The sequence below is a fragment of the Sinocyclocheilus rhinocerous genome, unplaced genomic scaffold (assembly GCF_001515625.1).
Source record: "Sinocyclocheilus rhinocerous isolate Xijiao unplaced genomic scaffold, SAMN03320098_v1.1 scaffold3043, whole genome shotgun sequence".
NCBI classification, from domain to species: Eukaryota; Metazoa; Chordata; class Actinopteri; order Cypriniformes; family Cyprinidae; genus Sinocyclocheilus; species Sinocyclocheilus rhinocerous.
In genome coordinates, this window is record NW_015654630.1 from 25339 (window position 1) to 48019 (window position 22681).

General features: G+C 34.1%; 1 protein-coding gene across 2 annotated transcripts in view; it reads right to left on the minus strand.

Annotated features, from left to right (window-relative positions):
* rab27b (RAB27B, member RAS oncogene family) overlaps positions 1 to 22681 on the minus strand; it is a 41888-nt gene that overhangs the window by 10717 nt on the left and 8490 nt on the right. The window contains exons 1-2 of one of the 2 annotated variants that reach the window (XM_016524541.1): positions 14028 to 14097; positions 3295 to 3466 (exon numbers count right to left, since the gene is read on the minus strand). In XM_016524541.1, coding sequence (XP_016380027.1) covers positions 3295 to 3447 — 153 coding nt within the window. In that variant the 5' untranslated portion in view covers positions 3448 to 3466; positions 14028 to 14097. Of the gene's footprint in view, positions 1 to 3294; positions 3467 to 14027; positions 14098 to 22681 lie in introns of those variants that run through there. The other variant, XM_016524540.1, reaches the window with a different exon arrangement.

Below are 22681 nucleotides of genomic sequence, written 5' to 3' on the forward strand. Positions count from 1 at the left end.
CGGACTGTGTCAGAAAGCGAACGCGCATCTGTATACAGGTGCATCTCAAAAAATTACAATATCGTGAAAGTTCTTTTTTTTTTTTTGTAACTTGTTTCAAAAAGGGAAACTTTCATATATTCTAGATTCATTACATGTAAAGTAAAACATTTAAAAAGTTTATTTGTTTTAATTTTGATGATTAGAGCTTACAGCTCATGAAAGTCAAAAATCCAGTATCTCAAAATATTAGAATATTTACATTTGAGTTTCATTAAATGACCATCCCTACAGTATAAATTCCGGGTATCTCTTGTTCTTTGAAAGCACAATAATGGGGAAGACTGCTGACTTGGCAATGGTCCAGAAGACGATCATTGACACCCTCCACAAAGAGGGTAAGTCACAGAAGGTCATTAGAAGGTCACAGAAGGCTGTTCACAGAGTGCTGTATCAAAGCATATTAAATGCAAAGTTGACTGGAAGGAAGAAATTGGGAAAAGGCGCACAAGCAACAGGGATGATCGCAAGCTTGTGAATACTGTCAAGCAAAGCCGATTCAAACACTTGGGAGAGCTTCACAAGGAGTGAACTGAAGCTGGAGTCAGTGCATCAAGAGTCTCCACGCTCAGACGTTTTCAGGAAAACTTCTGAAATAGAAACAACGTAAGAAGCATCTTACCTGGGCTAAGGAGAAAAAGAACTGTTGCTCAGTGCTCCAAAGTCCTCTTTTCAGATAAGTAAATTTTGCATTTCATTTGGAAATCAAGGTCTGGAGTCTGGAGGAAGACTGGAGAGGCACAGAATCCAAGCTGCTTGAAGTCCAGTGTGACGTTTCTGAAGTCAGTGATGATTTGGGTGCCGTGACTAGGGTTAGGTATCGTTTGAATTTTATCAATTCCGATTCCGATTCTTTTCGATTCCCAGTTTCGATTCCAATGTGATTAAATAATGATATCAAACATTTATCCTGTGTCTCTTTTTTGCAAACCATTTATTGGAGCTGAATACCATGAACAAAAATCAACAGTCTACATAAAAACTGGACTCTTTAAGAGCTGTTTGTGGGCAAAATAGAGCCGCATGATTCTGGATAAATTTAGACTTTTTTTTTTTAATGGAGGTTGTAGTTCTCCTAAACAAAATCACATGGAATTTATGAATTAATGATTCAATGACACACTCAAGATGTACTTGATTCATTACTGGATGAATCAGCGTTCTTGAACGAATCTCTTGTATGATTCAAAGACAAATACATTTTAACAGCCCCTTTTCGCCACATACTGGCGTAACAATTTAATCGATAATTCTTCATTTGAAGTGTCAAATTACTTTCAAAAGGATATTTACTTTATTTTAATCGCTACCATACACATCAGAGTTTATATCTGAACTATAAACTTTTATCCCAGTACTTCTGTGATTTGAATGTTTGTAACACAGAAATAATGATACTGCGTGGCTGAAAAGACTGAAGCGGTTTCATTCATGACAGACAGCTGCTCTCTTTAGGTCAATGGCAGCACGAACGCAAATTTAAATGTTCAGATCACACTGGTGTCGAGTTTGAGGAATGAAACAGACGAATCATTGTAATTTAGGAATAGAATCACGTTGGTGTTTGAATCGTGTTCGCGATCTTTAACGATCTATTAAATTAAAGTGCTTTGTCATGTTGGTGGTGACACCTCTCTTGCAACATGTTTAGCTATTTCTGGATAAATTTAGTTTTTTTTTTCTTCTTCTTTTTCCCCAATGGAAGTTGCGGTTCTCTCATGATTCTGAAGAAAAAACATTAGACAACTAAACAAAATCACATGGAATTTATGAATTAATGATTCAATGACACACTCAAGATGTACTTGATTCATTACTGGATGAATCAGCGTTCTTGAACGAATCTCTTGTATGATTCAAAGACAGATACATTTTAACAGCCCCTTTTCGCCACCTACTGGCGTAACAATGTAAAAGATAATAAAAAAAAATTATTTTCAAAAAGTGATTTATTCTATTTTAATCGCTACCATACACACAGTTTATATCTGAACTATAAACTTTTATCCCAGTACTTCTGTGATTTGAATGTTTGTAACACAGAAATAATGATACTGTGTGGCTGAAAAGACTGTGAAGCTGTTTCATTCATGACAGATGACAGCTGTCTTGTTTAGCAGTTTATATTTTTCATTCTTGTTCTGTTCTGAATAACCATTCAATTTAAAGGATTTGTTGTGCTGTGGCGTCTGCTGGTGTTGGTCCATTGTGTTTTATCAAGTCCAAAGTCAATGCAGCCGTCTACCAGAAGATTTTGGAGCACTTTATGCTTCCATCTGGTGACAAGCTTTATGGAGATGCTGATTTCCTTTTCCAGCAGGACTTAGCACCTGCCCACAGTGCAAAAACCACTTCCAAGTGGTTTGCTGACCATGATATTACTGTGCTTGATTGGCCAGCCAACATGCCTGACCTGAAGTCCATATGGAGTCTATGGGATATTTTCAAGAGAAAAATGAGAAACAGTGGATCCGAGCTGAAGGCTCAATAGTTTCTCAGCAGAGCCACAGGCTGACCGCTTCATGCCACTCCTCACTGATGCTGGAGTTTGTGCTAAAGGAGCCCCGACCAAGTACTGAGTGCATAAATGAACACACTTTAAAGAACTTGAGCTTTTCTGTTTTGCAAATCCTTTTTTTGATTGATCTTAGGAAATCTTCTAATATTTTGAGATACTGGATTTTTGACTTTCATGAGCTGTGAGCTCTAATCATCAAAATTAAAACAAAAAACTTTTGAAATGTTTTACTTTGTGTAATGAATCTAGAATATAAGAAAGTTTCACTTTTTGAAATAAGTTACAAAAAAATGTGTGTGTATATATATATATATATATATTTGTATGTATGTGTGTGTGTATGTGTATGTGTATATATATATATACACATACACATACATAGCTTATAAATATATAAAACCTCTAGATTTACTGTAAGAGAGTAAAGCTTCTTCAGACAAGTCAGCATGTCTGTAAACAGTCTGAACTCATCGCTCCCACGGCTCAGATCTGCTCGCTGCGTCTCAGAGATTTGCTCTTTTAATGCTGCTGGAGTGTGTGAAGTCCATTGTGTGTGGCTTTTCACACTTTATGATCCACATCAATAAACTTTATCACCCTCACACACTCTCTCTCTCTCTCACACACACACACACACACACACACACTCCCACACACTGACTTATGAGCCAATTACGTGAGGATACAGGGCCGAACTCACAGGAAACATCAAAGCTTGTAACTCAAGAGCCACTAACCACTCTCTTTTCCCTGAAATCGATGCCCACGGTGGTGATGAATTTGGGGTTGAACTTGTTGTCGGTGTAGCGGTAGAGGAAGGTGGTCTTGCCCACTCCGGAGTCCCCGAGAGCCAGGAGTTTGATCAGATAGTCGTAATCTCCATCGGTCATAGTGCTGGCGGAGCTGAACCTGCACAACAAACAGCATGAGGATATTACAGCAACCACAATAAATCAATACAACAAACACACAAACACAGTGAGCATATTAAATCCACCTTAATAATTCAATACAACAAACATACAAACTCCATGGAAATATGAAACCAAAGTAAATCAATGAAATCACAAGGGTTGTTACAGTTAACTAAAAAAATTTAATATTTTCATTACTTGAAATAAAGTTATTTCACGTAGTTGCCAAGGCAAAATTTCTTATTTTAATTTATTTTAACAATGTACTAAAATAATTGCAAATAAAACTGAAACAATAATTAATCAAAACTATACAGACCTATAAAAAAACAAAAACTACTAAAAATTACAAAAACATTACAAAATTACAAAAAAATTTTAAATAAAAATGTAAAACAAAATAAAAAATAAATATAAAAAATACAAAATAAAAAACTGATTGAAAAATTGGTAAAAACTATAATTATATTTTAATGATACTAAAATAAAACTGGAAATCACACACAATTAAAAAAAAAAAAATAGAAGACAGAAAAACAGGTACTGTAAATAAGAGACAATCATTGAAACTGTTAAATTAACTTAAAATTACATATTTAATAACTTTTGAGCAAAAAGTTGCGCAAAAATTGTGTGTGTATATACACTGATATTTTATACTATCAATAAAAATTGCTAAATATTATTTCATTTTCAAATATATATATATATTATATATATATATGTGTGTGTGTGTGTGTGTGTGTGTGTATACTGTAAAATGTATTAAAATTGCAAAAGAAAATTTTTTCTGCAATTATACAACTCTGCCAACTCTGCTCGCTATTAAAAAGCCCATATTGCTCAACCAATAACACACATCAAGGCCAAAGAAACCAAAAAGAGACAGATTGAACAATATCTCAGTGTGATGGAACTGCGTCTCTCTCTTTCTCTCAGAAGGTCTCAGGGTCCAGTGGGCCCCCGGGGCCGTTTCTACAGCGCTCAAATAATCTCATTTATACGTGTGGGCTGGAGATGCTGCAGTAAACACATCACAGCCCACAGCAAACGCTCAGCGCTCACACATTCACTAGAGTTCATCAGAAAGAGATGAACAGAGCTTCATTCATCTGTGAGCGGCTTGTCCAGCACATGACCCAGAGCCGCTTCCTCATGATCAGCAGATCTGTGGCACTCTGTGTCTCTCACACACATCATCATCACATCTCTCACACCTCACCGTCCCCTAAAAATAAAACATGCCACTTCCTGTCTGTGTTCAATCTTGATTCACTGAATCCCAATGAATATGTTTCTACAACGTAAGAACTCAGCGAACCTGTCATGTTCAGCACACATTATAACACAAGAATCTGAAGAAATATTCTGTATCAAGAAAATGAATCAGATTTTATCAGACATCACAAGTTAATTGGGCAATTTTATAAAGCAATTACATCACAGTAAATCCCCTTTACAGAGGGGATTTTATCACTGCAAAAATATGAAAATACTGTCAACAAACAGAAAAAAAACCAAAAAATTTCACCATGATTTTAGAAATAAAATGTCATATAAATCAGTGTGAATGATATATATGAACAAACCCCTCAGCAAAAACCTTCAGAATATAGATAGAAATAAAACTGCTAAGTTTGGTGTATGTAAGTTCTGCCGAGGTGGAGAAAAAACTCACAGTCTTTAAATATATCCATTTTTACCATGTTTTTACAGGGTAAAATGTCATATAAATCAGTGTGAATGATATATGAACAAGCCCCTCAGCAAAATCCTTAAGAATATAGATAGGAATAAAACTGCTAAGTTTGGTGTATGTAAGCGCTGCTGAAGTGGAGAAACAAACTTTTAAAGTATTGGAACTGAAATCTGAAATCTACAGTAGCAAATACATGTGCAAAAAAATAAACACCTAAATATGTATTTTTGCAAGACAGGTTATGGAAGCAAGACCAAAATCTCAAAATTGACCAGTGCACTTTCTTTTTCTTTTGGGCTAAAACATGACAAACATGTTCTTGACAGGTTTCATGAGATTCATAATTTACCCGAGACAGCATGCATGGATTCTTAGTGAATATTAGTGTAAATAATCACAAAAACACAAGCATATCTCAAGCACTAATGTCACTCAGAAGACACTTTTATATGACGTGATGTGAGAAACATCTGAAATCAAATCTACTAGTCAGAATCAGAAGACCAACCCAAACCCAGAGGCTGTGGAAGTGTCCTGTGTGTTTATGTTAAACAGTGTTGACTGACAAATTGGAGAATGTCACATGTATGTTGTTAAGGGGTTTGGAACACAAGACAGAATTTGATATTGATTTCAGTAAAAGGTCGTGTACATTTGCCTGGAGGGGTGATTGTACCGCAGACAGTGTATTTAAACCACAAAACATCAGTGAAGACCATGACTATCAGGACCTTACAATATCTACAAATACAAACAAAATATCTAAACAGATTATCTTACATATCTACAAATACAAGCTCTTTTATTTGTGCATTCACTTACAGAAATAAAATGAACTGTATGACTTGAGGAATGTATTGAGCTTACTGATAAGTTAAGATCAACTTTATTTTCCCAAATGAAATTTGTCTTGCACACATACAATATGATATCTGCTGTTTAAATACGAGTAACATACTACTTACTAGGGCTGTGCAATATTGAAGAAAAATGCGATATGCGATACCTTGTTAAAAAATGTGATATTTGATATGCGATACGATATTGCGTATTTATAGGCTGCTGTCCCTTTAAATTCCGACTGCACGGATAAAGTATAATGATACACATCCGATTTCTTTCTCAGCTGTTTACATTCATTTAAAACATAACCGACTGCATTTACGAGAATGATCGTCGAGACGGGTACTATTGACATAATTCTGTGTGTATTATCAATTTTTACCATGTTTTTACAGGGTAAAATGTCATATAAATCAGTGTGAATGATATATGAACAAGCCCCTCAGCAAAATCCTTAAGAATATAGATAGGAATAAAACTGCTAAGTTTGGTGTATGTAAGCGCTGCTGAAGTGGAGAAACAAACTTTTAAAGTATTGGAACTGAAATCTGAAATCTACAGTAGCAAATACATGTGCAAAAAAATAAACACCTAAATATGTATTTTTGCAAGACAGGTTATGGAAGCAAGACCAAAATCTCAAAATTGACCAGTGCACTTTCTTTTTCTTTTGGGCTAAAACATGACAAACATGTTCTTGACAGGTTTCATGAGATTCATAATTTACCCGAGACAGCATGCATGGATTCTTAGTGAATATTAGTGTAAATAATCACAAAAACACAAGCATATCTCAAGCACTAATGTCACTCAGAAGACACTTTTATATGACGTGATGTGAGAAACATCTGAAATCAAATCTACTAGTCAGAATCAGAAGACCAACCCAAACCCAGAGGCTGTGGAAGTGTCCTGTGTGTTTATGTTAAACAGTGTTGACTGACAAATTGGAGAATGTCACATGTATGTTGTTAAGGGGTTTGGAACACAAGACAGAATTTGATATTGATTTCAGTAAAAGGTCGTGTACATTTGCCTGGAGGGGTGATTGTACCGCAGACAGTGTATTTAAACCACAAAACATCAGTGAAGACCATGACTATCAGGACCTTACAATATCTACAAATACAAACAAAATATCTAAACAGATTATCTTACATATCTACAAATACAAGCTCTTTTATTTGTGCATTCACTTACAGAAATAAAATGAACTGTATGACTTGAGGAATGTATTGAGCTTACTGATAAGTTAAGATCAACTTTATTTTCCCAAATGAAATTTGTCTTGCACACATACAATATGATATCTGCTGTTTAAATACGAGTAACATACTACTTACTAGGGCTGTGCGATATTGAAGAAAAATGCGATATGCGATACCTTGTTAAAAAATTTGATATTCGATATGCGATACGATATTGCTTAAAGTGTGTAAAATCAATTTAAATGATATTTTAAAATATTTAAAATATTGTGTGCTTTCCACACACTTTAAGTACTACTTCATATACCACAGCAAAAACTACAGGTATAGTCTGAGAAAGTTCAAACATGATTAAAGGCAAGTGAACAGTCAGTAAAAAAAAAGAAAGAAAAAGAAAACAAAAGAAATAAACAATTTACAAGCATAGATAAAATAAACAGTAGTTTTCAGGTACAGAAATTTAATAATTAAGTGTAAAATAACACTGCATAGTGTTCACTGTATGAATTAAATTTAGATTAATCTTTGTTATAGCCGTTTTGTTAAGATTAGTGACATATTCAGCAGCACGTATATATAGGCTGCTTGTGCGCGCGCTTCAGGTGTGAGTCAGACAGCAAGACGAGACGGCAAAGTTGTTTTCTGCAACTTATTGCACTTAATAACTCTTTTTAAAGTAACATGTTTTTAACCTTTTGCAACGTTTTGATTTAAGGAGCCTATTATTAAAATGATAATGATATCGCACACCATTGCGATATGCATATTGCGATATTTACATTTGCGATATTTCGATCATTTCAATATATCGTGCATCCCTACTACTTACATATAATACATACAACAACCCATCACTAGCCTACCCACAATATACAGTGAATACATAAGCTACAATAAAACAACTAAATTGCACACTGCCCATCGCGCAACACACCCATAATCATCGTAATCATATGTACAGTATTTACACACACCAGAAGGGACATTTTTTTAATTATAATTGTTAACCTCTAGCTAACTTACCATTTAATGCTTTAATGGACAGAGGGACAAAAGACTATAATATTTGTGTGCATTTTGATGCATGCAACTGAGAATTGCTTTTTGTTGCTTGCAATTATGAAATGAGTTATGATGCATTCAATTACAAATGCATTTTGCTGCACACAATTCCGAAATGCGTTATGATGAATTTAATTGTGAAATACATTTTGCTGTGTGCAATTACAAAATGCATTTTTTTTCATGCAATTGCAAAATACATGTTCATGCATGCACTGTGGAATGCAGCATGAATTTGGTAGAACCTTAACAGCATTAATGTGAAATTAAACATGAGACCAGTGTTGTGTTCTCTGTCTCCTTCAATGCACATCTTTTTAGTTTACTTCTTCCACATTGTTCAAAACTGGCTGAGAACAGACCTGTGCAGACAACTCGATATTTTTCAACTGATATTTCAAAAGAGAAATCATTCGTCCAGAAGCTGAGACATCTGACTTGAAACTATAACAAGCAGCAAACAGAAGCAGAAAACAATGGTCAATCAATTTACATACAAAAATCAGTTTTTCTGTTGTTTGTAATTGGTTTGCACCTTAATCAAATAACGTTGCACTGGCCCAAGAAGACTGAACAATCACATATTGACTAAAGTTTGAACAAAAGAGTCAATCTAATATGATTTACGTCTGACCTCAGGCACACTGTGCTCTTCAGACTCTTTCATTCCCATCACAATGAGCTTGAGCTCATTAGATTAAACACACATGCTCAGTGGAACCAGACTGACGTGGATTCAACGATACTTCTGCTCTGTGCAGAAGCCTAGTATATTATAGAAACACACATGCAGCCATATAAACCCCCCCCGCGCGACATCTGTATCTGTGCTGGCAGTGAAGCTGTGGAAAGGTTATCTGTGCTGTGAAACGCCCTCAGAGGTCGATGTTACACAGGGACCAAATCGGGCCAGAGACCCCCTGCCTCCCATGAGCCCTGCGGCTGACAAACCCTGAAAATCACACACTAGATTTCTACATTCACTGAAGATGAGCAAAAGACAAAACCATGATGCTGGGCTGCAGTGGCTGGTTGCCATGGTGTGCTATGCGGTTGCTAAGGTGTTCTGAATTACTTTTAGCATGCTGATATCAGTGTTATTTTAGGATCAGAAATATACTATTATAGCATTTATTAATAGTAGTATTTTCCATTTTCAAGAAGTTAAGTTAAATCTAGTTAAAGTTTTAGTAATTTTGTTCTGTGCTTTTGTCATTTTTAGTCTATTTAATTTTTATACATTTTTTAGTTTTAGTTTTAGTAATTGTATTACTGTTGAGGTGAGGTGTGTTTGAATGAGAAATGCGCACCTTCACGGAGTGGATCAGAATAAATAATATGGATAATATTTTTTTAGCAATTAACAACTTAAATTCTGCTCTGCACCTCACACAAACCTACTGTATTCCGTAATTGTATTACTTCAACTTAAACTAAACAAAAATTGAAAAACCAAACTTTGTTCTGTGTTTTTAATTTAGAAATGTTGCCATGGTAACTAACTGAATATACTATTAGGGTTGCAAAGGGGTGGAAAATTTCTGGTAAATTTCCGGAAACATTCCCAAAATCACTGGAAGATTCCAAAAAATCCTGGAAAGTTTCCAAAATTTCTGGTATGTTTCCGAATTTTACTGGAAATTTTCCACATTTTTGCAACCCTATATACTTTTATAGCATTTATTAATATTAGTATTTTCCATTTTCATGTTATTTTTTGTTAAAGATTATAGTTTTGTTTTGCATTTTGTACCTTTTATTAGTTTTTATTTTTAATTTTACTATAATTTTTTTTTAAATATGTCAATTAAGTTTATTATTAAATATTATTATTTTTTAGTTTTACTTTGAGTAATTTTAGTACTTCAACCTAAACTAAACAAAAATTAGAAATGTTGCTTTGGAAAAATAGTTAAAGCTTTAGTAATTTTGTTGTGTGCTTTTGATATATATATATTTTTTTTTTGTAAATGTCTATTTAGTTTTTATTAAGTTTTATTTTAATTTCAGTTTTAGTTTCAGTTTTCTTCAACTTAAACTAAACAATTTAGATATGCTGCCTTGGCAACTAACTGAATATACTATTATAGTATTTATTAATATTAATTTTCATTTTCATTTTAGTAAAGTTTTTGTGAATTTGTTCTTGTCTTTTTAATATATGTATGTATTTAATATGTCTATATAGTAAAGTTATAGTAATATTGTTAATAATTTTAGTACTTAAACTTAAATGGAAAATGTTGTTTTGACAACTAACTGAAAAAAATAAGTTCATGTTTTTATATTTTATTTGTTTTCAATTAACAATAACAACACTGGGTGATATACGGTGGCTTGGGCGTTCCTAGGTTTATAAAATACTCTTGAGTTGTTTTTAAAATTATTTATCTATGAAAGTGAAACTTGCTAGTGCTGCATTTTACTGTTTCTCAATGGCTCTGAACACAAAACAGAGGTATGAGAAAGCATTTTAGCATTCAAAGCAGGTTTATGTCAGAGACGCTGGTTAATAGGAAAATAAGCTTCAGCTGAATGAAGGACCAAAGCAGATGACCTTAAAACAAACTCAATAAACAGAACAGAGACCTCTGACATCTCAACAGATACTAAACAGATTTAGCAGAACCTGCACTTTCCAGTCAAATGTAACCAGATTGTTTCGGCCGTCTTTCATTAGTATTGTTCGGGATACAATGTCTCGCTCATTAACTAATTACATGTAGTTAATTAAGCCAATCTGCTGGTCAGACAGACGTGCAGGAACATTCCAGACAATTCTGGGTAAAGCAGGTCTAATGCATGACATTTGATCAGACAAACGGTGACATTTACACAATTAGACGCAGCAGACAGGCCGATTCATTAAACTAGATCACTAAATGTGCTTTTTATCCATGCAAAAGCCCCTTCCATCTTTCTAGCATGTTCTGAATGTTGTTATACAGTTGCTAGGTGGTTGATAACGAAGCAAACGCTGTTTTTAAACCACTAATTCAGAAAAAGAATATCAGTCTTAATGGACAGAGATGGGACGGCACATACTGCGCTCTGATTGGTTCACTGTGATGATGTCATAATAGAGGCTTTATCATTTCCCATCCTACATGATTTCCTTCTGTTTCACTCTGAAATAAATCACATTACGCACATTAAATGTGTTGAATGTTACGGTAAAAAGCAGCAGAATGGGCTCTCGCTGAGCAGAGGAGAAGATCTTCTGACATACAAACACTTTAAATCAAACTAACAGCCAGCAGAATAAGAGACTGAGAGCAAAGGCCTGTGGGAAAACATGACCTGGATTTCCCACTACCAATAATTACAGCATTCACAAGTGAATGAGATTCAGTTAGCAAGAAACCCTGTTGAGGAGGAGCAGACAAGAAATAGTGATGAAACCAACCCTACTAACAGATCTTTAACCGGTGTACCGGGTACTAATATAGCTTTTATTAATATTTTGAATTCGTTTTTGATTTTTACATTTTCTGTTTTCATTTTAATTTCAGTTATTCAGTAATTTTTTTGTCATTTTATTTGTTTGTGTTTTTATATGTCTATATAGTTTTTTATTCGTTTTTCAGTTTTAGTTATTTTAGTACAAGTTAAACTCAATCAAAATGAGAAATGTTGTCTTGGTAACTAGCTGAAAAACTACTTTTTTTGTGGTTTTAGTTTTGGTTAGCCATTATAACCCTGATTTATGTACTATAAGTTTAACAAACATTAAAAATGTAAAATTATGAACAAATTATTAATATAGCATATATTTTTTCAGGTTCCTCTTTTCATTCAATGAAAGTGAATGAGGATGACTGCCCAAAAAAAAAAAAAGAAAAATGATCATGACAAAAAATTGTAAATAAAACAAAGATTACTGGCATATGTTTTACAAGTAAATTATTTTTCAGTCTTTCCACTTCATTTCTTTATAATTAATTGTGAATAAAAAAATTGTTTCAAAGTAAATCCTACACCATTTTTTTTCTCCGTGTAGTACTTAAAATCTTCTGAAGTCATACATAACAACAATAACAATAATTATTATTAAAGTCATGCATCTTAGTGTAAAAACACATTTAAAATTTAAAATTAAAGTTCATGGCCTACTTTTATTGTTGCAATCTTAAAAATAAAGGTTCCAGCAACGAACCTGTGATCAGTTCTTAAACCATTTTTTTTTTCTTGGTGTGAAAACATTTTAATAATCTCAAGAATGTTTTTCCACTATAAAGAACCTTTTGTGGAATGGAAAGGTTCTTCATGGAACCATCGATGCCAATAAAGAACCTTTTTTTTTTAGGAGAACACAGGTTTGGAACGACATGAGAGCAAGCAAATGATATCAGAATGAATTTTTTGAATGAACCGTTTCTTTAAATCACTGACACACAAATACTGAAACCCAGAACCGATCTGGACGACAGCAGCGGCGATCACATGCTCAAGACGTTTGGAGGAGAAACACAAAAGAAACACTGTGTGAGAAAAAGTCTTAGAGGACGATAAAGAGAGACAGAAAATGTTTCATGCAACATTCCCAACACTGTAAAAACTAATTTAGAGAATACCTTTTGCATATTTTTGCACAAAAGTCTAATCTGTGATTCTGTAAGCCTCAAAATCTTCAACAAAATCGGATTATTTTCACGTGCACTTCAACTCGTTTCATCTTTGAGACGTTCAGACATTTGTGCTGCTGCTAAAATAAGCATCTAGAGGTTATATTAAAGGAGGTTAACCAATGCAAACCGTCTCAAACTTACACTGAAAAACAGCTAATGAGAGCATACAGTGAGACAACCAGTCCCATAAAAGCACTACAAATTATATATTACTACTTTATAAATTATATATTCCAAGTTTCATGAAATCATTGAATATGAATATAAAGCTCTCAAATCTCACATGCCCTAAAACAACCAACAATATTTAGCATCATCGATCTCCAACATTTTCATGCATCATATCTAAAAATCTGGACTCAAATGAGATTTTAGAGGCGCAATGGAGAAGATTATAAATTTTTACACCAAAATTAAATTTTGAATTAAACTTTGGGTCTATTAGTCACACAAAGCAGCATCATGTGACTGTTATATACGTGGCATTTTTTTAGCTCGACAGCGTTCACCTTAACTTTCTGTTGTTGCGTGAGGAAAAAGAAGAGATAATGTTCTGCTAAACTGAGAAAGAAAATGCTTTTTTAATTATAAGGGTTAAAAAATAGTTTTTTGGGTGCAAAATATGTGAAATATGTTCCGTTTCAGAAAACAAATAGTTAAACCTGCCAAAACATCTGTGAAGTTTAAATGCACAAATATCCTAACGCAGATCCATTTTCTACACTTTTACTGTAAAATAATTTTAAGTTAAAAATTGCTAGCAAATTTCACAAATTATTACAAAGGAATGGCATTGATTTGACCGTGAAATTTTTTTTTTAAGTAGAAAGAATGAAATTGCATTTTCTTGTAAAACATACTCTGAAAAATCCTTTTTTACAGTGTAAACTAAAACAACGCTGCATGAGAAATCTTTTTTTTTATGGTGTAAACTAAACCAACGCTGGACATTTAAAATGGAAGAAACAAAACTACATCCCGGTAAGTGCTAAACTGCATTATTTACAGAGAAAATACTTTCTAAGCTTTCCAAAACACACCAGTTCTACAGCGTCTGTCCATCAGAAGCATGAGTGCTGAGCTCTAAACCACGAATGCTCTGAATCCAGATCTTACCCTGCTGTTTCTCCTCGTGTTCCTGCTGCTGATCGGTCTCACAGTAAACCACCACAGACCTGATCCCAGTCCAGATCACCTCTGGAGGAGAACGCCTGCACTGTTACTACTGAAGGCCTGGGGCCGGATCTCTCTCTCACACACACACACACACACACACACACACGACGGACAGTCATGTGACACAACACGATTAAACCAGCACAGCAGATCTGTGTTCCTCCAATGCAACCAGACACACGTCTGCATCCATGCATTTAACATTAATAACCAAAGCTATTGGCATTGCATTTAAAAACCCTCCAGTCATTTTGACCCATAGAGGACTGCCTTTTTCCAGAAAGTGCTGGTTAATGTTAATGTTATTGCACTGGACTTAAACTTACTGACTTTGCTCACACAGGGTACAACAAGTAAACGAACAAATAAACAAACAAATAAAATAAAAGATTATTTATGTCCTTCTCTGGGGATTTCCCCCCCCACCTTTTTATACTTGTGGTGTTCCCGGCCTACACAAAATTGCTTATACATTTCTCATTATGCTATAATATTATCAAATCTCAGATTCGATCAATTTATTTTTTTCAGCTTATTCAATTTATTTTTGGAGCTGATTGATCGTAAGCCTCACTTATCTGAACTGATGCACCTCAGTTTTTGAGCCAAAATGATACGCAAATAATGCTTTTTTCATTTAAAAATGAGGTTTAATTTTTAGATCAATGAGGCCTATGATCGATCAGTCCCAAAAAGAAACAAAATCTGTACTAATCGAATGAAAACAAGATGATAATCCAAGATTTGGTGATAATTAGGGCTGGTCGATATATTAAATCTTAATTTTTTTCAGAGCATTTGACCAGATTTTGATTTTTGTGTGTGTGTGTGTGTGTGTGTGTTTAACAAGTCAACTTCAAAATGTAACAACATGACTCAAATAACTTTCTATTTACGAACCATAGGGTTGCAAAGGGGTGGAAATTTCCCGGTTAATTTCCGGAAACTTTCCAAAAATCCCTGGAAGATTCCCAAAAATCCTGGAAAGTTTCCAAACATCCAGGAATGTTTCCGAAATTTACTGTAAATTTGGTCAACGAAAGCTTTGTTCCAAGTGCAGCACACGTGTAAAATATCTATGCAGGAAAAATGCATGAAATATGAAGGCAAATATTGCACAAACTTGTCTTAAACATGCTTGAAGAACGCTGGGATCCAGTGACTTTTATTGTATGCACAGAAAAAACATCATTTGTGTTTCAGTCATACAGGTTTGGAACGAGATGATAGTGAGTAAATGATGACAGGATTAGAATGTACTCCTCAAAGTAATAATAATATAGTTTATATCAAATTGTTTTTAAAAGGAATTTCACAGAATGTTTCATCCATGTTTTAATTTAAACAGTAAATCTGTTTTGAAGCACTTTGTTTGGCAAAATGAAAGGAATTGTTCAAATTTAATTTAATAACATTTTAAAAGATTAAACTGGTAAAGTTTTATGCATTCATTTGATTACCAATGTTTTTGATAATAAATTTTTTCCAGGCATCTCTTCATGAGTTTAACCCACGTAAAGGAATATTTGATGATTAATAACAGTGAGAAAAAGGAAGATATTTAGTAAATATAACATATCTGTTGTGTTAAATAAAACGACAGAGAATCCAGAAAAAAATAAACACAGAATTTCTGAAGTAAATAAATAAATACTCATGGGGGCACTATCATAGTTTAAATTTTAATCAATAATTAAATTATCAATTCAATTCGTTAGACGTTTTGATTATTAAAATGTAATTAAACCATTAAAACTGAATCCATAAAACTTAAAACAGAAAACACGGAATTTGGGGGAAAAAATTAAACTCGTCAGTCAACAACGGCTCTGTGTAAATATCGCATGCGATTTATCGTGCAGCCCTAGTTAAAATGTAATTTATTTCTGTGATAAAAGCTGATTTTTTTTTTTGTGAAAAACGTGATACTCTAAACTTTTGAATGGTAGTTTAAGCAATATTCAAAACAATTAATACTACTTCATCAAAAGTGACAGTCAAAGACATTTGTAATGTTGCAAAAATATTTTTATTTCAAACAAATGTTGTTCTTTTGAACATTCTATTCATCAAAAAATCCTGGGAAAAAATTATCACAGTTTCCAAAATATTTTTCAAAATTGATAATAAAAAGTATTGAGCACCAATAATAATGAATAAAAATAAGGCACAAAATCAGCATATTAGAACGATTTCTACCAGATAATTCAAATAGAACTTATATTAAATTGTAGTAATATTTCTCAATATGATTATTTTTGCAGTATTTCGGAGCAGAAGAAACTTTGTTCAAAAATATAAAAAAAATTTTTTTTATTATTCCAAGCTTTTGACCTGTAGTGTAGTTTAGAAGATTAATATTGTGTTTTAATGTTGGTGCATATAAATGAAAATTATTTAATATGATTAAATGAATTATATATATATATATATATATATATAATAAAAAAATGTGGAAAACTAACTAGATTTTTACTATATGCTTTAAATATTTGTAATACAGTTGCTGTTTGATTGAAAAGACAGCTCCTCTGATTGGACAAAAACAGCCCTTTTAAACAGTGATACTGTATAATAAATACAGCCAAAGGCTGGAAAATATCAAGACATCTTCATATTTTGTATCTACTGTACATGGCATCAGAGCAGACAGAGAAACCTCTCTGATCCGAGACTGAAATTAGGGCACAGTTGCCTGAAAAATGTATGTGCATGAAATATTGCAGCTCATAAATCAAATGGACTTTCTGAGATGTAATCTTTCTAAAATTAAAAAATGCATGAGCTTCTACTTTGGGAAACAGCAGTTGCTCACGTCGGACAGCAGCGCAGATCGGTTTGGCTGACTGTAAAATACAGACCGGGCGATGAAGATGATGAAGATGATGAAGATGTCGTTGTCACAGGAATCCTCTCAATTCCTAACCAGTTTTTATAATTAATGTAATCAGTGTTATTTTAGTATATTTGAGATACTATTATAGTTTTTATTTATAGTTAGATTTAGTTTAGATTCATTTCACAAAGTTTTAGTGATTTTGTGCTTTGTCATTTCTATTGGTTTTAGTTTTTTAAATTTCTATTAAGTTTTATTTCAGTTTTAGTTATTTTAGTTTATCAGTTCAAACTAAATGAAAATGAGAGACCTTGCTGTCAACTAGCTGAAATAAAATAAGAATAAAAAGTAACAACAAATGTTTGTGTGTGTAGTTTTTTTTTTATTGTAGTAGTAATTCTCAGCGTTCAACTCGTCCCGTTTTGTGTCGATTAGCAAGCACAGCATGTTGTCAGACTCACTTCAGCATCTGAAAATCGTAAACATCTAGTATTTAAGGTGATGTTTGGCTGAGGAGGAAGAGGAGGAAAGCCTTCATCTCTCGACTCTGAAGGTCCTTGAGTTTATGGCTGTCGAATCATTGTTTGTGTGTCTGAAGGCCTCCATCTCATTATAAATACAATGACATCACAACAATCGCTATGGCAACACATATTCAGCCAAACATTGCCTGAGTAAATAAAGATTTTATTCACACTTACTTTATTTAGAACAAAATATCCGAGACTTAATAACAGCAACCTGGTGCATCATAGGAGTTATCTGGACTACTGTAATATTTTAAACTGCTTTTAAAGTTCATTTTGTCCTTTCAGAGCTTGACAGACTTGGTCAATATGAACTTGTTGAATGTAAAAGAGCTGAGTAAAGATGCCATTTGATGTCAGTAACGCGACCACATCTGCGATAAAACTCACCAAAGCAGCACAGTATCATCCTGAGAGGAAATGCTGATTAACAGTAAAGCCGCTTATCATCGAGACAAACTTCCTGACAGAGAGAAACTCACACGTGAATCAGCTCTAGAGAAAGAGACGCAGCATCCTAATGCATACTACACACAGAATATACAGGTCACACCAATAGAGTTTAGTCATTCAACTCGATATACGAGCACATGAACACATGAATCTCCAGAGTCACTTCCCCAACATTTCACCATTTCATTTGTTAACTAACTAACATCAGATACACAAAGAAACTCTAAGCTCTTCATTAAAATTGGCAAAAATAAAAGTTGTATTTAACTTAAAGAAACGATGCCAAATGCATCACTTATTATAACTAAAAATACAAAAATAATAATATAAATAGTAAAAAATGCATTGTTCTGTTGTAAAGGAATTCGTTTGATTGATTCATTTTAAAAGACTTATTAATTAAACTGTTACATTTATTAGATTAGACATGCTTTTTGATAAATGGGCTAATTAATACAATTTTATTTAATGAAGTAACTAAAAAAAATGTCTCAGGTTACTTATGTAACCATGGTTCCCTGAGTAGGGAACGAGACACTGCGTCCTCTAGGGGTCGCTATGGGGAACGCCTCGTCGTGACCCGTGTCTGCAGCATACATTGAAAAAACACCAACTCATTGGCCGGCGACAGCCATGACGTCACTACCGGTGCGACTATAGTATAAATAGGCGACGGGAGCTACACATCATTCACTTCTTCGTCTGAAGCTTGCATCCGCAGCATGGCAAGAAACCTAGAGGGCCGGCCAACGAGTTGGTGTTTTTTCAATGTATGCGTCAGACACGGGTCACGACGAGGCGTTCCCCATAGCGACCCCTAGAGGACGCAGTTCGAAGTTCCCATGAAAGGGAACTATTATTATTGTAGGAACAATTTTTTTCACAAATTCTGTTTTTCCTTTTTAATTTTTCTGGTTTAAGGGGTTTAATTAAATTTTAATAAACAAAAAGCTAACCATTTAATAATTTTTATTTTTTATTTTTACAATAATAGGGTCCTATATGATTTTTTTTTTTCAACACAGAAATATTTTAATATTTCTGTATTTATTAGGGATGCAACAATATTATCAATATGGTGGTATAGCGATAGCAAAACCTGATATATAGTGGTCACATGACGGCATGAAATGATAGGTCCGGGCAAAAAGTGAAGATTTTTAAAATATATTTAAACTTCTTATTCTAACATAAAGGGTCTTTAAAGGGGTCATGACATGGATTTTTTTTTTTTATTATTTTAATATGTTCTTTGAGGTTTACTTATAATGTTAATAAAGTTTTTAGCATCAACGCCCCCTCGCTATTGCATGTTTTGAGTGTTCTGACAACATAATCAAAATAAAGCTGTCATTTGCAGACAAAGCATTATGAAATCTTTTACTTACAATGTGATGCAGCTGCAGTCAGATCTAGTACCGCTTCATCTTTCAACAAATGTTTCTTTGTGAACTCTGAATGACGCTGTGCCTCCTTTACAAAGCAAAATGCTCTGATCAATCCTCTGACACGATCCGGGATGCCATTCAAAATAAACTATCCACTTGTTTCTTACGCTGGGATCCTTCTGATGTCTGTACAAAGACGTGAACGAGCTGTTTAATCCAAAGCGAACGTTCTTTCATTATATTTGTCCTAAAATAAAAATACAATAAAAGCCGTCTAAAATAAAAGTACAGCCTGAATTGCTGACAGCTAGCGGTTTAAATGGGTAACGTTACTGCAGTCCAAATTCAAAAGATCTATTTCAAGTGTAGAAATTAGGAAAGAAGTATTGTAATTTCCCTACTCTAGTGTAAAGCAAAAATAATATACCTATGAAATTTTATTTTAATTTATTTAATTTATTTTACAGTGCAATTGTTTTACAATATATGGCTATTAGTGTAATAGGAATAACAATAAGATTGTTATTATTATTATTATTTTCTAATTTGTATTTGAATGCAATTTAGACGGAGACAGTATATCACAAATAAAAAGAGGGTTGAGTCCCCTTTAAAGTTCAGGTACAAGTCAATTCCACTGACTTTTTTCTGACTTAAGTTTTCTAAGGAACATGGGTTGGAGCTCTTAATTTTGAACTCTCAAAGTGCATTAGATAGAATAATTGAACTTTAAAATGCACAAAATTTTCATTGTTTTCCAAGTCTTCATTTGTCTTTTTTTTTAATATTGCGGTAAATATCGTCTTCATATCGAGATATTATCATATTGTGAGATTTTGATATCGTTACATCCCTATTATTTATGAATTAATACATATTTATTATTAAAAATGGTGTTAATCAAAATGCTAATAATCTTTTAAAATACAACCAAATGAAAAGTTTACTGTGCCACTCATATTTCAATAGCAGTCCTTTTGCACTTTAGCATTCATAGACATTAGTACATATTGCAATTTGATCAAGTGTACAGCCCATCTTTTTGATTAAAATTCCATGATACTCAATTTTACAAATTTAATTCCATTTTTATGACAGGATTCCATCTTTCCGTCCACATTTTCCCCATCATCTATATCATAGAACCCTATTATAGGCACAATAAACTTTAACAGTATGAAGATGAATTATAAAAGAGTTAAATAAAAATTGCCTTCTGTGCATCCGTGCATGCAAATATTACCCACAAACACAATCCCTTGCTTTGGAAGAAAGTGTGTTTGAGACAGTGCTCCTTTGATTTTTTTTTTTTACACAATAAGCCTAAAAATGAATGCATTTTGAGAAGATGAATTCAGCTGCTAATGTTCACATGCAAATGAAAGCAGCATGCAGCAAAGACTTGAGTTCTGCGGCATCAAGACTCAGTTTTATAACACATTAAGTCACAATACCAGCATGCTGTCATATTAGCTACTCGAAAACTATATGGAAAGCTCTCTAAAGGAATTTCACATCGTCAGTGAGGCACACATGTTCATTGTGCACAAATATGCAATACTGGTGTGCAGCAAAAATGAAAAGCGCATTCAGCAGAAGACTGTGAATCCGCGTTTGTTTCAAACCTACACAGACAACAGAAAGAAGAGCAGGGCCATTAGAGACCACAAGTCCACACAGACTGCAGCTCCTTCAAAGCTCTCTGGCATTTCTTAACGTCTTCAGCCTCATTAATTATTTATGGCGCCCAATTAGCCCTCGCGTGTCCACAGGCCCTTAAAGAGGAGACAAACCCCAGACGCTGACGCTATAACAAGCGCCGAACTCTGCGCGATCGAACATCACCAGTGATTTAATATGATTACGCTAACATGCGCCCGCTCTAATAACTTAAATGATAAAAGTGACAGGGTGGACTTTAAGTGCAACATCATGAATTATTAATCAGAATCTTAATGCATAAGAGATGGCGAGGTCCTCGGAGGAGAGTGTGTTTATGAGCGTTAGGATGTGAAAGACAACATCTCCCCGAGGCCTTCCTTCTTTTACAGTCGCTGTAGCGCATCTATTAGCGAGTTCAGGTTCTTGGCAGCATGTGAAAGCAATTACAGCAAGTGCGTAAAGCCAATTACTGCTGTATTTTGCCAGCTAACGTAAACCAATCAGCGCTGTCACAGTTATTCCATGGCCTGCTATTTGAAATGTCCTCAATGGCTTTGGGAGAAACTCGGTTTGGATGATATGGAACATGTTTCCTTCGTGTTACCTGCTTTTCTGGGCATTTTAGGAACGTAACACAATAAAAAAATAAAAAAAACATACATTTTACATATTTACGTCACAAACTCCATCTGATCCAATTATAAAATACACACAGCTCAGAAAAACAACTACATTTTAGTTGGTCTGTTTGTCCAAGTCTGCATGATGATTTTCAGGCTTATCAGTTAAATTGATACATTTACATCGCAAAGGCGGCACAGAAGCACCTCTGAAGTGGTATGAACTGTTTAGGCTGCTCAGAAGTGGCAAAAATGCATTTACACAGCTACTGAGGTGCAAAACAGCATAATTTAATCAGGCTTTTATGTGCCATTACGTTTCAAATTTACACTGTAAATGTGGCAAATATTAAGCACCTCTGAAGTGGCATTTAGGTGTCTTTAAACAGATTGTTTAAAGCTGCTCAGAGGCATCATAAATGCATTTACACAGCAATTACAACTGTACAATCTGATATGAGGGACTGAGGTGGGTCAGAGCAGGCAACATTTAGTCTGACTTTTATGCTGCATTGTGTCTTTACACTAAATTTACACTATTTTTTGGCAGGCACAGAGCAGCCTTAACTCAGCTGTGAAAAGACAGCACATAAAATGCTTCAGAATGATGCACTTAATACTTATGCCAAATTTACTCTGCAAAGGTGGCACAGAAGCGCTTCTAGGTGTTTTTACACAAATTGTTTGATGCTACTTAGGTGGCATAAATGCATTTACACAGCAATTACAACTGTATACTCTCATACCAGGGACTGAGGTGAGTCAAAGCAAGCATCATTTAGTCTGGTTTTTATGCTGCATTGCATCATTACACAGCTGTTCTGTGATGGCTGAAAATTTAAAGGCAGCGCAGCAAATGCTGCAGAACAATGCAAGCAAATGAACTAGAATACATTTGCCAAATTTACACTGCAAAGGTGGCACGGAAGCGCTTCTGAAGTGGCATTTAAGTGTCTTTAAACAAATTGTTTAATGCTGCAGCATAAATACATTTATACATGTATACTACTAGGGCTAAGGTGGGTTGGAGCAGGCATAATATAGTCTGGCTTTTATGTTGCATTGCATCTTTACACTATATTCTGAGTGGGCACAGAGCAGCTTTAAC